We start from the raw sequence: 18,360 nt of genomic DNA, 5'->3' as shown, positions 1-18,360 counted from the left end.
GACAGGCGTCATTTATGACTGTCCAGTAAAAGCGATACGTTCCTCATTAGGTCACCGATATTTTACTCCATGCTACAGAATTTCCTCATGCAGAGACTTGTTAAAGTGTTTCAAAAACATAAAATACAGACATAAAAACCAATCCACATTATTATTTGGTACCCTCAGCGTTTTCTTACTTCCAAGTAGGTTCCTGCAATCTCGCAGGAATAGACTAGGAAATGAATAATGATAAAAAATTAGTCCACAATATTCATTGATATTTTCTAAATAATCCTCTTGCTTGTTTTAAATTGCTATTTTCTAACTTATCGACTTATCTAGCCCTGCTTGCAAACAACCTTTTACTGGCTATTTACTAGTTATCATGAAACACCATGAAAGACTACGTCTGTGTTTATCATGTAGCTATTGATACAATGTAGTCTAGTAGAGCAGCGAAACAACCTCTCAGAGGAAAGTGTAATTCACTGTAAGTAAAGCAATGTTAGACTATAAATATGACTTTACTTGTCTTAAAAGATACTGTTTAATAACTTTATAACGAAAGATTTTGAAAACATACAATTTCGACAAATACGATTGCATGCAAGTACAGTATGAGAGCCCTCCTGCGGGAGATGAACCCAGGGCTCCCCAACCCTGGCAACTCCTATCAAATACAGAAGTGTGTATACAATTACTGCTTAGCCATAAGTGTATACACACATCTAGGATATTTCCAGCTGGGGGAATAAATCTTTTGTACCGTAAAAAAAAACAAAAAAACAATTGCATATTTATTTAGTTTAAACTATACCAACAATGACACTTACAGTGACTCACATGAAGTTAAGACGGTGAGACGTTGGAAGCCATGTTCATTTAAGATGTTTTTGTCACCGATTGATGAATGTACCGCCAGTTTACAAGGTGTACTCGGTCACAACTCTGTGAGGTGTCGGAAGAAGTCTTATTTTATCGAGTATGTTAACATTAAGTAGTCTACATATACATGCTATTCGAGTGTTTGTCTGTGAATCAGATATGGACCAGGCACGCCACGCACCTTGTAAAATAGCATTTCTACCAAAAAATGTATTTCAACCTTGATAAATCTCTGATAACGCAAATCGATAACTTTTCTATCCCAATTCTTAAATCCTTTTTCATATGGAAGTACATTAACTGATGTTGATGTTGATTGTGAAGGGAACTGGACTTACTTGGGAAAACATACTGTTGGTACTTAGTATATGTATATCGAAGCAGATGGCCTACATTTCTCAGTCGGTTAATTAGCCTCTGTAATTCATTAACTTTCACTTCCATCCACGGCATTAAGCGCATATGTGTAAGGTATCCGCGTTAGTTCCAACGCCATCATCTGCTCTACCCGTCAACTATGACAGGGAGTCTATATAATTAATCAGAGGTCCAGCTATTTCGGGGTATAATTCACATGTATTATATGTATGTATAGGTACCAGCACAGTTAATCAGAGATCTAGTTATTTCGGGGTATAATTAACATGTATTACATACATGTATATGTATAGGTACCGGCACAGTTAATCATAAGGTAGGTCAACATATAATCACCTATATAAAATTGCGCTGCGCAATATTAATTTGCTTCCATAAAACATTGGTTTTTAATCAAGCCGTGCTTTTGTTCTGGGTTGATTAATTCAAAGAATTCCGACGAAATGTGTAAATTGGAGAGTCGAGATTGTGACTAAGGATATGTGAATCACTTTTGATAAATGTACTTTTCCATGGCTATGCAGAACAACGACAAGAATGCTCTGTTTTATTGCGAATTAACGATAATAACTCATTTATTCAGTTGTAGCAACTAAATGGCCTCTTCGAAGTTCCTTAAATATTTTAAGGTGAATTAATACGTTCCTATACCCGTATATGAGGTAGCTGTGCATCGCGGGTGTGTGACAAGTCGTCACACCCCAAACAGGTATACAGTAATATAGTGTAACAAGTCGTCACACCTCAAACAGGTATACAGTAATATAGTGTAACAAGTCGTCACACCCCAAACACGTATACAGTAATATAGTGTAACAAGTCGTCACACCCCAAACAGGTATACAGTAATATAGCGTAACAAGTCTTCAAACCCCAAACAGGTATACAGTAATATAGTGTAACAAGTCGTCACGCCCCAAACAGGTATACAGTAATATAGTGTAACAAGTCGTCACACCCCAAACAGGTATACAGTAATATAGTGTAACAAGTCGTCACTCCCCAAACAGGTATACAATAATATTGTGTAACAAGTCGTCACACCCAAACAGGTATACAGTAATATAGTGTAACAAGTCGTCACACCCCAAACAGGTGTACAGTAATATTGTGTAACAAGTCGTCACACCCCAAACAGGTATACAGTAATGTTGTGTAACAAGTCGTCACACCCCAAACAGGTATACAGTAATATAGTGTAACAAGTCGTCACTCCCCAAACAGGTATACGGTAATATAGTTTAACAAGTCGTCACACCTCAAACAGGTATACAGTAATATAGTGTAACAAGTCGTCACACTCCAAACAGGTATACAGTAACATAGTGTAACAAGTCGTCACACCTCAAACAGGTATACAGTAATATAGTGTAACAAGTCGTCACACCCCAAACAGGTATACAGTAATATTGTGTAACAAGTCGTCACACCCCAAACAGGTATACAGTAATATAGTGTAACAAGTCGTCACACCCCAAACAGGTATACAGTAATATTGTGTAACAAGTCGTCACACCCCAAACAGGTATACAGTAATATAGTGTAACAAGTCGTCACACCCCAAACAGGTATACAGTAATATAGTGTAACAAGTCGTCACACCCCAACACAGGTATACAGTAATATAGTGTAACAAGTCGTCACACCCCAAACAGGTATACAGTAATATAGTGTAACAAGTCGTCACACCCCAAACAGGTATACAGTAATATAGTGTAACAAGTCGTCACACCCCAAACAGGTATACAGTAATATAGTGTAACCGGTCGTCACACCCCAAACAGGTATACAGTAATATTGTTTAACAAGTCGTCACTCCCTAAACAGGTATACAGTATTATAGTGTAACAAGTCGTCACACCTCAAACAGGTATACAGTAATATAGTGTAACAAGTCGTCACACCCCAAACACGTATACAGTAATATAGTGTAACAAGTCGTCCCACCCAAACAGGTATACAGTAATATAGTGTAACAAGTCGTCACACCCCAAACAGGTATACAGTAATATAGTGTAACAAGTCGTCACACCCCAAACAGGTATACAGTAACATTGTGTAACAAGTCGTCACACCTCAAACAGGTATACAGTAATATAGTGTAACAAGTCGTCACTCCCCAAACAGGTATACAGTAATATAGTGTAACAAGTCGTCACACCCCAAACAGGTATACAGTAATATAGTGTAACAAGTCGTCACACCCCAAACAGGTATACAGTAATATAGTGTAACAAGTCGTCACACCCCAAACAGGTATACAGTAATATAGTGTAACAAGTCGTCACACCCCAAACAGGTATACAGTAATATAGTGTAACAAGTCGTCACACCCCAAACAGGTATACAGTAATATAGTGTAACAAGTCGTCACACCCCAAACAGGTATACAGTAATATAGTGTAACAAGTCGTCACACCCCAAACAGGTATACAGTAATATAGTGTAACAAGTCGTCACACCCCAAACAGGTATACAGTAATATAGTGTAACAAGTCGTCACACCCCAAACAGGTATACAGTAATATAGTGTAACAAGTCGTCACACCCCAAACAGGTATACAGTAATATAGTGTAACAAGTCGTCACACCCCAAACAGGTATACAGTAATATAGTGTAACAAGTCGTCACACCCCAAACAGGTATACAGTAATATAGTGTAACAAGTCGTCACACCCCAAACAGGTATACAGTAATATAGTGTAACAAGTCGTCACACCCCAAACAGGTATACAGTAATATAGTGTAACAAGTCGTCACACCCCAAACAGGTATACAGTAATATTGTGTAACAAGTCGTCACACGTCAAACAGGTATACAGCAATGTAGTGTAACAAGTCGTCACACCTCAAACAGGTATACAGTTTTATTGTGTAACAAGTCGTCACACCACAAACAGGTATACAGTAATGTAGTGTAACAAGTCGTCACACCCCAAACAGGTATACAGTAATATTGTGTAATAAACCACATACCCCAAACAGGTATACAGTATTATTGTGTAACAAGTCGTCACACCCCAAACAGGTATACAGTAATATAGTGTAACAAGTCGTCAAACATCAAACAGGTATACAGTAATGTAGTGTAACAAGTCGTCACACCCCAAACAGGTATACAGTAATATAGTGTAACAAGTCTTCAAACCCCAAACAGGTATACAGTAATATTGTGTAACAAGTCGTCACACCCCAAACAGGTATACAGTAATATAGTGTAACAAGTCGTCACACCCCAAACAGGTATACAGTAATATAGTGTAACAAGTCGTCACACCCCAAACAGGTATACAGTAATATAGTGTAACAAGTCGTCACACCCAAACAGGTATACAGTAATATAGTGTAACAAGTCGTCACACCCAAACAGGTATACAGGTAATATAGTGTAACAAGTCGTCACACCCAAACAGGTATACAGTAATATAGTGTAACAAGTCGTCACACCCCAAACAGGTATACAGTAATATAGTGTAACAAGTCGTCACACCCCAAACAGGTATACAGTAATATAGTGTAACAAGTCGTCACACCTCAAACAGGTATACAGGTAATATAGTGTAACAAGTCGTCACACCTCAAACAGGTATACAGTAATATAGTGTAACAAGTCGTCACACCCCAAACAGGTATACAGTAATATAGTGTAACAAGTCGTCACACCCCAAACAGGTATACAGTAATATAGTGTAACAAGTCGTCACCCCCAAACAGGTATACAGTAATATAGTGTAACAAGTCGTCACACCTCAAACAGGTATACAGTAATATAGTGTAACAAGTCGTCACACCCCAAACAGGTATACAGTAATATAGTGTGACAAGTCGTCACAATCCAAACAGGTATACAGTAATATTGTGTAACAGGTCGTCACACCCCAAACAGGTATACAGTAATATAGTGTAACAAGTCGTCACACCCCAAACAGGTATACAGTAATATAGTGTAACAAGTCGTCACACCCCAAACAGGTATACAATAATATAGTGTAACAAGTCGTCACACCCCAAACAGGTATACAGTAATATAGTGTAACAAGTCGTCACACCCCAAACAGGTATACAGTAATATAGTGTAACAAGTCGTCACACCCCAAACAGGTATACAGTAATATAGTGTAACAAGTCGTCACCCCCCCAAACAGGTATACAGTAATATAGTGTAACATGTCGTCACACCCCAAACAGGTATACAGTAATATAGTGTAACAAGTCGTCACACCCCAAACAGGTATACAGTAATATAGTGTAACAAGTCGTCACACCCCAAACAGGTATACAGTAATATAGTGTAACAAGTCGTCACACCCCAAACAGGTATACAGTAATATAGTGTAACATGTCGTCACACCCCAAACAGGTATACAGTAATATAGTGTAACAAGTCGTCACACCCCAAACAGGTATACAGTAATATTGTGTAACAAGTCGTCACACGTCAAACAGGTATACAGCAATGTAGTGTAACAAGTCGTCACACCTCAAACAGGTATACAGTTTTATTGTGTAACAAGTCGTCACACCACAAACAGGTATACAGTAATGTAGTGTAACAAGTCGTCACACCCCAAACAGGTATACAGTAATATTGTGTAATAAACCACATACCCCAAACAGGTATACAGTATTATTGTGTAACAAGTCGTCACACCCCAAACAGGTATACAGTAATATAGTGTAACAAGTCGTCAAACATCAAACAGGTATACAGTAATGTAGTGTAACAAGTCGTCACACCCCAAACAGGTATACAGTAATATAGTGTAACAAGTCTTCAAACCCCAAACAGGTATACAGTAATATTGTGTCACAAGTCGTCACACCCCAAACAGGTATACAGTAATATAGTGTAACAAGTCGTCACACCCCAAACAGGTATACAGTAATATAGTGTAACAAGTCGTCACACCCCAAACAGGTATACAGTAATATAGTGTAACAAGTCGTCACACCTCAAACAGGTATACTATAATATAGTGTAACAAGTCGTCACACCCAAAACAGGTATACGGTAATATAGTGTAACAAGTCGTCACAACCCAAACAGGTATACAGTAATATAGTGTAACAAGTCGTCACATCCCAAACAGGTATACAGTAATATTGTGTAACAAGTCGTCACACCCCAAACAGGTATACAGTAATATAGTGTAACAAGTCGTCACACCCCAAACAGGTATACAGTAATATTGTGTAACAAGTCGTCACACCCCAAACAGGTATACAGTAACATAGTGTAACAAGTCGTCACACCTCAAACAGGTATACAGCAATATAGTGTAACAAGTCGTCACACCCCAAACAGGTATACAGTAATATAGTGTAACAAGTCGTCACACCACAAACAGGTATACAGTAATATAGTGTAACAAGTCGTCACACCTCAAACAGGTATACAGTAATATTGTTTAACAAGTCGTCACTCCCTAAACAGGTATACAGTATTATAGTGTAACAAGTCGTCACACCCCAAACAGGTATACAGTAATATTGTGTAACAAGTCGTCACACCCCAAACAGGTATACAGTAATATTGTGTAACAAGTCGTCACACCTCAAACAGGTATACAGTAATATAGTGTAACAAGTCGTCACACCCCAAACAGGTATACAGTAATATTGTGTAACAAGTCGTCACACCCCAAACAGGTATACAGTAATATAGTGTAACAAGTCGTCACACCCCAAACAGGTATACAGTAATATTGTGTAACAAGTCGTCACACCCCAAACAGGTATACAGTAATATAGTGTAACAAGTCGTCACACCCCAAACAGGTATACAGTAATATAGTGTAACAAGTCGTCACACCCCAAACAGGTATACAGTAATATAGTGTAACAAGTCGTCACACCCCAAACAGGTATACAGTAATATAGTGTAACAAGTCGTCACACCCCAAACAGGTATACAGTAATATAGTGTAACAAGTCGTCACACCCCAAACAGGTATACAGTAATATAGTGTAACCGGTCGTCACACCCCAAACAGGTATACAGTAATATTGTTTAACAAGTCGTCACTCCCTAAACAGGTATACAGTATTATAGTGTAACAAGTCGTCACACCTCAAACAGGTATACAGTAATATAGTGTAACAAGTCGTCACACCCCAAACACGTATACAGTAATATAGTGTAACAAGTCGTCCCACCCAAACAGGTATACAGTAATATAGTGTAACAAGTCGTCACACCCCAAACAGGTATACAGTAATATAGTGTAACAAGTCGTCACACCCCAAACAGGTATACAGTAACATAGTGTAACAAGTCGTCACACCTCAAACAGGTATACAGTAATATAGTGTAACAAGTCGTCACTCCCCAAACAGGTATACAGTAATATAGTGTAACAAGTCGTCACACCCCAAACAGGTATACAGTAATATAGTGTAACAAGTCGTCACACCCCAAACAGGTATACAGTAATATAGTGTAACAAGTCGTCACACCCCAAACAGGTATACAGTAATATAGTGTAACAAGTCGTCACACCCCAAACAGGTATACAGTAATATAGTGTAACAAGTCGTCACACCCCAAACAGGTATACAGTAATATAGTGTAACAAGTCGTCACACCCCAAACAGGTATACAGTAATATAGTGTAACAAGTCGTCACACCCCAAACAGGTATACAGTAATATAGTGTAACAAGTCGTCACACCCCAAACAGGTATACAGTAATATAGTGTAACAAGTCGTCACACCCCAAACAGGTATACAGTAATATAGTGTAACAAGTCGTCACACCCCAAACAGGTATACAGTAATATGTGTAACAAGTCGTCACCCCCAAACAGGTATACAGTAATATAGTGTAACAAGTCGTCACACCCAAACAGGTATACAGTAATATAGTGTAACAAGTCGTCACTCCCAAAGTATACAGTAATATAGTGTACAAGTCGTCACACCCCAAACAGGTATACAGTAATTCGTTGTAACATGTTTCAACCCCAAAACAGGTATACAGTAAATACTGTAACAAGTCGTCTCACACCCAAACAGGTATCGTAATATAGTTAACGTTCACAACCCAACCGTATCGTAATTAGTGTACAGTCGTCACACCCCAACAGGTATACGTAATATGTGTAACAATGTCACTCCAAAGGTATACAGATAATGTCAGTCTACACCAAACGTATACGTAATTAGTTAACAATGTCAACAAGGATACGTAAATGGTACATCTACACAAACAGGTTACATAATTAGAACATCTCACAACCAACAGGTTACAGTAATATAGTGTAACAAGTCGTCACACCCCAAACAGGTATACAGTAATATAGTGTAACAAGTCGTCACTCCCCAAACCTGTATACAGTAATATAGTGTAACAAGTCGTCACACCCCAAACAGGTATACAGTAATATTGTGTAACAAGTCGTCACACCCCAAACAGGTATACAGTAATATAGTGTAACAGGTCGTCACACCCCAAACAGGTATACAGTAATATTGTGTAACAAGTCGTCACTCCCCAAACAGGTATACAGTAATATAGTGTAACAAGTCGTCACACCACAAACAGGTATACAGTAATATAGTGTAACAACCTACCATTTTCGGACCATTGTACAGTAATGCTTTGTGAGCAGAACAGTAGCTTGAACTTTGTAACTCCCGAGCCATATGTCACTAACTCATCAATTTGCGAATCTTTTTTACTGATTTACCTACTGGCATGATATTTGGTGAATAGTTGGTCTATTTTTACTACTTAAAAAATAAACTTTACTATGACACACAGAATTTTTTTAATCATTTCAACAACAACATTTACAGATCCCACACATTGATTGTTATTTGTCTTTTTCAGTCATCTATTTATCCTTGTTTATTCGTATGTCATGTTAAGGTCGTCAAACCACGCCGTTTCTATGTCAGGTATTCACAGCGTAATGCTGGTGCCTGATTAGTACAGTAAAATTAGACCAACAAACTTCATACGGATTTCTGCTTACTGTCTAGTAATCCCCGGTTTAGCTGAATTTCATATATTTTAAAACCCTGTAAGGAATTTCCGGATATAACGAATTATCGCTCCTGTTCCCGTGGGATTCCTTATAAACAGTTGTTACTAGAATCATCTCACCTATAACATACCATTACCAGGTGTCATTTAACAACAATACATGTTCTAAGTGATGGGTACTAAATCCGTGACGTGTTTATTAGAGTATTCATGCTGTGTATATCAAAATATGATTATCTAATGTATCTGATGTCAACACAACGTCTATAGCCTTTCAATGCTTCACACATTCCCCAGTGTATCCTACAAACTCATACAACTCAATAAAACACTTACCTTTTTATCCTCTTTTCTAACAGCATCGTATATTTTCCAGACCATTTCTGGTCCGTAGCTACCAACTTGGCGCCCAATTTCGAAATATTTCGTGATTGGGTTTGAGTCTTCCGAAGTGATGGTCTGTTTGATCATTGAAAACACGTCCATACTGCAGAGGAAACCTGAGCATCTTATCCGTCCGTTACTGTTAGTTTTCCCGCATCCTTTCCGACGGTCGACTTCGTTGTCATCCTCGAAATCCACACAAATGTTCTCGATGGAAAAGCTCTCCAGCTTGCACACCTTTACAGTCGTGACTTAAAATCCAGCTATAAAGATTAAGAGATAATGAATTAACAGCAGAGATTTACACCTTCGCGTGATGTATCTCGATCTAGCAGGTACGGGAAACGTATTCAAAGATGCGTTCCATTGCGTTCTATATTTGGCACGAAAACACACAGCTAGTAATACAGTAATACACACTTATTTTTAACTATCTTACAACATGGTGGGAAATCCTCTTTGTAAAGCTTTTTTAAACAGGTAAAGCGTACGATAATCTACATCCTGAGCACGACGAGTATGTTAAGGTTTTCCGATATGCCGTTGCACTGGGTGCCATGCGTGTGTGACACCTGTTACTAACATTGCTGGTTTTTTGTGTAAACTCTCTCCATCACTAGATCATAAGACACGAGACCAGCTTACAGGGACACCATCGTACATGTCGTCAGCTGATAATCTATCTACTCGCTAGTTCTATGGAGTTGGTCATCAATACATAAGGTACCAGATTTAAATGAGATGAGTAAACACTGACCGGTGCTATAAGGAAAGAGCACTCAAGCTTACATATATCCACTTAAATTGTCAGTTAACTGAGTCGTCAATGCTAGTTGTGTAAATGAAAACCTCGAGCATGATTGCAGTGACGCTGGACACGCGTTCCCTACTGAAGCCTGTGTACGAAGCCTTTACAAGAGGAGAGTTAAAACCTCGCTGACGGACTTATGAATCTATGCCACTGGACGCCTCAGCAGCTCGCTATTGAGCTACTGCCAAGCCAAGCAAAGACTGCGACAGCGCTAACATACAGGGCATAGTTGGATTGACGGTGACACGAACAGATATGGACTCTGTATGACACGAAGATACAGGAACTGGATTGGCACAGGACTACAGGGGCTAATCGGATGGCGGAGTCATAACAGTCACAGGGACTGATCGGGATGGCGGAGTAAAACATGCAGAGACTGTGATCGGGTGGCGGAGTAGCATAAACATACAGAGACTGATCGGGGTGGCAGAGTAATATAAAACATACAGAGACTGATCGGGGTGGCGGAGTAATATAAACATACAGAGACTGATCGGGGTGGCGGAGTAACACAAACATACAGAGACTGTGATCGGGGTGGCGGAGTAATACAAACATACAGAGACTAATCGGGGTGGCGGAGTAATATAAACATACAGAGACTGATCGGGGTGGCGGAGTAACACAAACATACAGAGACTGATCGGGGTGGCGGAGTAACACAAACATACAGAGACTGATCGGGGTGGCGGAGTAATACAAACATACAGAGACTGATCGGGGTGGCGGAGTAATACAAACATACAGAGACTGATCGGGGTGGCGGAGTAACACAAACATACAGAGACTGATCGGGGTGGCGGAGTAACACAAACATACAGAGACTGATCGGGGTGGCGGAGTAACACAAACATACAGAGACTGATCGGGGTGGCGGAGTAATACAAACATACAGAGACTGATCGGGGTGGCGGAGTAATACAAACATACAGAGACTGATCGGGGTGGCGGAGTAATACAAACATACAGAGACTGATCGGGGTGGCGGAGTAATACAAACATACAGAGACTAATCGGATGGCGGAGTCATAATAGTCACAGGGACTGATCGGGATGGCGGAGTAAAACATGCAGAGACTGTGATCGGGTGGCGGAGTAGCATAAACATACAGAGACTGATCGGGGTGGCAGAGTAATATAAAACATACAGAGACTGATCGGGGTGGCGGAGTAATATAAACATACAGAGATTGATCGGGGTGGCGGAGTAACACAAACATACAGAGACTGGTTGGGGTGGCGGAGTAATACAAACATACAGAGACTGTGATCGGGGTGGCGGAGTAATACAAACATACATAGACTGATCGGGGTGGTGGAGTAATACAAACATACAGAGACTGTGATCGGGGTGGCGGAGTAATACAAACATACATAGACTGATCGGGGTGGTGGAGTAATACAAACATAAAGAGACTGATCGGGGTGGTGGAGTAACACAAACATACAGAGACTGATCGGGGTGGCGGAGTAATATAAACATACAGAGACTGATCGGGGTGGCGGAGTAACACAAACATACAGAGACTGATCGGGGTGGCGGAGTAACACAAACATACAGAGACTGATCGGGGTGGCGGAGTAACACAAACATACATAGACTGATCGGGGTGGTGGAGTAATACAAACATAAAGAGACTGATCGGGGTGGTGGAGTAACACAAACATACAGAGACTGATCGGGGTGGCGGAGTAACACAAACATAGAGAGACTGATCGGGGTGGCGGAGTAACACAAACATACAGAGACTGGTCGGGGTGGCGGAGTAATACAAACATACAGAGACTGGTCGGGGTGGCGGAGTAACACAAACATACAGAGACTGATCGGGGTGGCGGAGTAACACAAACATAGAGAGACTGATCGGGGTGGCGGAGTAATACAAACAAGCAGAGACTGATCGGGGTGGTGGAGTAATACAAACATACAGTGACTGATCGGGGTAGCGGAGTAATATAAAACATACAGAGACTGATCGGGGTGGCGGAGTAACACAAAAATATCGATACTGATCGGTGTGGCGGAGTAATACAAACATACAGAGACTTATCGGGGTGGTGGAGTAACATAAACATGCATACTGAATGCTGTACTATAGAGAATGTTCCTGAGTGTAGTACTATAGAGAATGTTCCTGAGTACTGTACTTTACAGACTGTTCCTGAGTGCAGTTCTATAGAGAATGTTCTTGAGTTCAGTGCTATAGAAACTGTTCCTGGCTGTACTATAGAGAGTGTTCCTGAGTGTTGTACTATAGAGACTGTTCCTGAGTGTTGTACTATAGAGACTGTTAATGGGTGATGTACTATAGAGAGAGGTCCTGAATGTTGTACTATAGAGACTGTTCCTGAGTGATGTACTATAGAGACTGTTCCTGGGTGATGTACTATAGAGACTGTTCCTGGGTGATGTACTATAGAGACTGTTCCTGGGTGATAGACTGTTGCTGAGTGATGTACTATAGAGAGTGGTCCTGAGTGTTGTACTATAGAGACTGTTCCTGAGTGATGTACTATAGAGAGTGTTCCTGAGTGTTGTACTATAGAGAGTGTTCCTGAGTGTTGTACTATAGAAAGTGTTCCTGAGTGCTGTACTATAGAGAGTGTTCCTGAGTGCTGTACTATAGAGAGTGTTCCTGAGTGATGTACTATAGAGAGTGGTCCTGAGTGCTGTACTATAGAGAGTGTTCCTTAGTGATGTACTATAAAGACTGTTCCTGAGTGTTGTACTATAGAGACTGTTCCTGGCTGTACTATAGAGACTGTTCCTGAGTGATGTACTATAGAGAGTGTTCCTGGGTGATGTACTATAGAGACTGTTCCTGAGTACTGTACTATAGAGACTGTTCCTGAGTGTTGTATTATAGAGAGTGGTCCTGAGTGATGTACTATAGAGAGTGGTCCTGAGTGCTGTACTATAGAGAGTGGTCCTGAGTGCTGTACTATAGAGAGTGTTCCTGAGTGATGTACTATAGAGAGTGTTCCTTAGTGATGTACTATAGAGACTGTTCCTGAGTGATGTACTATAGAGACTGTTCCTGAGTGATGTACTATAGAGAGTGTTCCTTAGTGATGTACTATAGAGACTGTTCCTGAGTGATGTACTATAGAGACTGTTCCTGAGTGATGTACTATAGAAACTGTTCCTGAGTGATGTACTATAGAGACTGTTCCTGAGTGATGTACTATAGAGACTGTTCCTGGGTGCTGTACTATAGAGAGTGTTCCTGGGTGTTGTACTATAGAGACTGTTCCTGAGTGTTGTACTATAGCGACTGTTCCTGAGAGTTATACTATAGAGACTGTTCCTGAGTGTAGTACTATAGAGACTGTTCCTGAGTGTAGTACTATAGAGACTGTTCCTGGGTGCAGTACTATAGAGAGTGTTCCTGAGTGCTCTAATATAGAGAGTGTTCCTGAGTGTTGTACTATAGAGACTGTTCCTGGGTGCAGTACTATAGAGAGTGTTCCTGAGTGATGTACTATAGAGACTGTTCCTGAGTGTTGTACTATAGAGACTGTTCCTGAGTGATGTACTATAGAGAGTGGTCCTGAGTGCTGTACTATAGAGACTGTTCCTGAGAGTTGTACTATAGAGACTGTTCCTGAGTGATGTACTATAGAGAGTGGTCCTTAGTGCTGTACTATAGAGACTGTTCCTGAGTGCTGTACTATAGAGACTGTTCCTGAGTGCTGTACTATAGAGACTGTTCCTGAGTGCTGTACTATAGAGACTGTTCCTGAGTGCTGTACTATAGAGACTGTTCCTGAGTGTTGTACTATAGAGACTGTTCCTGAGTGATATACTATAGAGACTGTTCCTGAGTGCTGTACTCTAGAGAGTGTTCCTGAGTGCTGTACTATAGAGACTGTTCCTGAGTGCTGTACTATAGAGACTGTTTATGAGTGCTCTACTATAGAGACTGTCCCTGGCTGTACTATAGAGGGTGTTACTGAGTGTTGTACTATAGAGACTGTTCCTGAGTGATGTACTATAGAGAGTGTTCCTGAGTGCAGTACTATAGAGAGTGTTCCTGAGTGCTGTACTATAGAGACTGTTCCTGAGTGATGTACTATAGAGACTGTTCCTGAGTGATGTACTATAGAAACTGTTCCTGAGTGCTGTACTATAGAGACTGTTCCTGAGTGCTGTACTATAGAGACTGTTTATGAGTGCTCTACTATAGAGACTGTCCCTGGCTGTACTATAGAGGGTGTTACTGAGTGTTGTACTATAGAGACTGTTCCTGAGTGATGTACTATAGAGAGTGTTCCTGAGTGCAGTACTATAGAGAGTGGTCCTGAGTGATGTACTATAGAGAGTGGTCCTGAGTGATGTACTATAGAGACTGTTCCTGGCTGTCCTATAGAGACTGTTCCTGAGTGCTGTACTATAGAGACTGTTCCTGAGTGCTGTACTATAGAGAGTGTTCCTGAGTGATGTACTATGCAGACTAGCCCCGAGAGATTAATTAAGGCACGAAACATTTACTACGGAATTAACTCTTGATTATTATGAAGTATTGATTTTCATTCGAGCGCGGAAAGTGTAAATATTTACCGACCATTAATTATGCTCATTATTTAGCAACTTAATGCTAACTGATTAACTAGCTCCGTTATATGACATTTCTGAAGCTGAGATGATTTATATTGTTTCCGCTGCTTGTTTATACCATTTTCTGATAAAACATAAATATTAAACTCATTTGGCGTTTAGTTTATTGGCAAATCTGTGCTAGGCAATTATTATTTATCTTTGTATGGCAGCCAGTGTGTAATACTTTTAAGTTTGATTTTTTTTCTGTATATTACCAAAGTTTTAATATAAGTATTAATCATCTTAAACTTTTAAATTCTTTAATAACAGTTATCTCTATTTCAATACATGTACTTATCAAACCTGTCTGCCCAGTCCACATGCCCACCTGGGTATTTTTCACCGGTACTGTATTGTCATGAGAGATATACTTTATAACATACATAACTAAAACTAGCCCGTCATATACATGTACACTTCATGAGAGATACACTTCATCACATACAAAGAATGATTGGGGTGGCTAAACGACTAAACGAGACAGATTATGAAGAAAAGAACATTGTTCAAGAGATGTATGATCCCACGCCCCACCACCACCATCCCCTGCAGTATCTGGCACCACTGAGTAATAGTCCAAGGAGGACAAACGAGATGTATATATGTTTGAATATACAGATGTACGCTGTAAAACATTAATATTAAATGTGATATTCACATGGGGATTGAATAGATTTTATTCATTTTCATTACGGTTATAAATAACAGTAGCTATCTACAAATATTCCGAGACGCGCGTAGATATGTAGATATGTAGATAACTACTGTTAATCATAACCGCAATGAAAATGGGGGAAAAATATTGATCCGTTCAATTCATTTATTTTTAGGGTGATTTGGAATAAAACCCAAGGAACACAGTCAATTTGAGATTTTTTAACTTTCGATAGCTATATACGAAAATATGCAAAATTAATGGAAATGCACCACACCATCGTTTACCGTGTCCTTCCGCAGTTTACAGGTGTTGTTTTTTCAAAACAAAAGACATTATATAACTTTAAATACAACAATGATTTTATGTGAAGAATTGCAAAGAAAAAACAATTTCCGGGAATGAAACAGGGACTATTTTTGTTGCGTTTTGATATCTAACTGATGAATTGTGTGTAACATCGGCAGGTGAAACGTTGTGTTCTTACAAAGAATCAACACTCAGAATGTAAATATATGTGTGTAATATGTGTTTGGTAATATATGTGTGTAATATGTGTTTGGTAATATATGTGTGTAATCTATGTTTGGTAATATATGTGTGTAATCTGTGTTTGGTAATATGCAAACACCCAAGATAAATGTAAGCTACATGTTTCGGAGGGATATTAGGCTCCTTTAGTTTGGTTATTACTATTATCATGCTCACCCTATGCTAAGGTATGTAATTAAGAAGCCCGGGGGAGGGGGAAGTGACATTCAATCCCTTCTATATATAGTAATGAATCACTAATATGGTTAGAGATTACACTTTCAAAAGACAAATGCTACGTAATTGCAATGGAATAATGAGAACACTGATGAGAGAGATTAAGGAGGACGACGATCGTTTACTTTGATGTCGTGTGAAAGCAACATGAATTGCTTGCTGATTGACGTGAATCCTTGAGCTCGTCTGTATTAGCATGCTATCTTATCCCAACTAAAGCAAATATCACCAGATATATCTGATCTAACAGAATCGTACAGGTTGGTCACGATAGGACGAGAGAGGATTGCGTCATTCTACCTATCTGTGTAGGAGGATAGCATCTCCTCAATTCATCGTATCTCGCGTGTTACGATGCCATGTCGCGAGGAACGGGGCACCACTTCCGGTATAAATGCTGAGTCGACAAAACGTTTCAACATAATGATGCTATACTAATTATACAAATTGAATCATTAGGACATGTTAGGGAGATAGGACACTCACATCTTTAGATATATTCTTGATTGAGTGTCCGCCTAAATAATTCAATTATTTCACTTTGAGGTCATATTCTACCAATATAGTAAATAAAAGTCCCTTAACAGATTTTTCTATTTCTTTTTTTCTATGAAAAAATCATTGAAAACGAGCAATACAGATGAAGTACTGTAAAACAGAGTGTATACTTGTAAGTAATGTGTTAATGTGTTTGTGTGGCAAACACGGGATGTTCACAAATGAAAAAAAAAAAAAAAAAACATTTTGCTGATATATTTTGATTCCGTGATGTATGTGTAGAGTAGCCATTATATATTGGTAACATCATTGTACTATACGCTAGTGGATTTGTTTATAGAATGAACACATGAAACATCAAATTACTAAATGATTCAGACATTAAAATTGTGTTATGTTATCATCGAATGAACCAGGAACTAATGGCTTTTGAAGGAATTCCTCTCGGGACTATCGGCCTACTTTGCGTTTTTTTATTCATTTAAGATTATTTCAAATAACATAACAGATTTATTGATTATCGCTAGTAAACCAGCATCAGTAAAACGTAATGAGAAACCTCGACGAATTGTCACGTAATCCCGCATTGTTAAGAACGTGACAAATCTATAGTCAAAGTTTTATAAACGATGGCAGCTATCGTGCCTTTCCGGTATTTACCAAGTACCCGGATGTGACCTTGACAGTCCGACAATCACGAGTCACCCAGAGTATATAATTGTTATATTGATAGTGACATTTTCTGAATGCTGTGCGATTGAACTCCAGTTACAGGACAGTGAGTAGAAGGTAATCCAAACCCTACAGCCCCTGTGATGGTATTGCCTTACGCTACACAGCCATGGATTTACGTCCATGCAATACTTATGCCTTCGGATCGTAGGGAATTGAACAGAGATATTATTTTATAGACAAGTAACAGATACAAAATGTATATCATTACACAGACAAATAACAGATATATCATTACACAGACAAATAACAGATATATCATTACACAGACAAATAACAGATATATCATTACACAGACAAATAACAGATATATCATTACACAGACAAATAACAGATATATCATTACACAGACAAATAACAGATATATCATTACACAGACAAATAACAGATATATCATTACACAGACAAATCATAGATGTATTATTTCACAGACAAATATAGATATATTATTTCACACAAAATATAACAGATATATTATTTCACAGACATATAACAGATTTTTTTTTACTTTACTTGACTTTAAACATATTTTATTGGCGATTGACAAGGGATTAGGCACACGTTTTTCTTTCAACTTATGGACGCCCTCTCCCATCATACAAATACATGTACATTACATAAAACATTTAGATAGGCATAAACATAAAGTAGGCTAGATATATAGAATGCATGCAA

The 18,360-nt window shown here is 39.1% G+C and overlaps 1 protein-coding gene across 3 annotated transcripts in view; it reads right to left on the bottom strand.

Annotated features, from left to right (window-relative positions):
- Positions 1–10,609, bottom strand: part of LOC117325128 (SCY1-like protein 2) — a 122,823-nt gene extending 112,214 nt beyond the window's left edge. For all 3 annotated transcript variants that reach the window (XM_033881091.1, XM_033881093.1, XM_033881092.1), the window contains exon 1: positions 9,571–10,609. In XM_033881091.1, the coding sequence (XP_033736982.1) occupies positions 9,571–9,720 (150 nt within the window). In that variant the 5' untranslated portion in view covers positions 9,721–10,609. The remainder of the gene's footprint in view (positions 1–9,570) is intronic.
- Positions 10,610–18,360: the final 7,751 nt, after the last annotated feature.

Source organism: Pecten maximus, chromosome 4 (assembly GCF_902652985.1).
Source record: "Pecten maximus chromosome 4, xPecMax1.1, whole genome shotgun sequence".
NCBI classification, from domain to species: Eukaryota; Metazoa; Mollusca; class Bivalvia; order Pectinida; family Pectinidae; genus Pecten; species Pecten maximus.
This window is presented reverse-complemented; position numbering and strand designations above follow the sequence as displayed.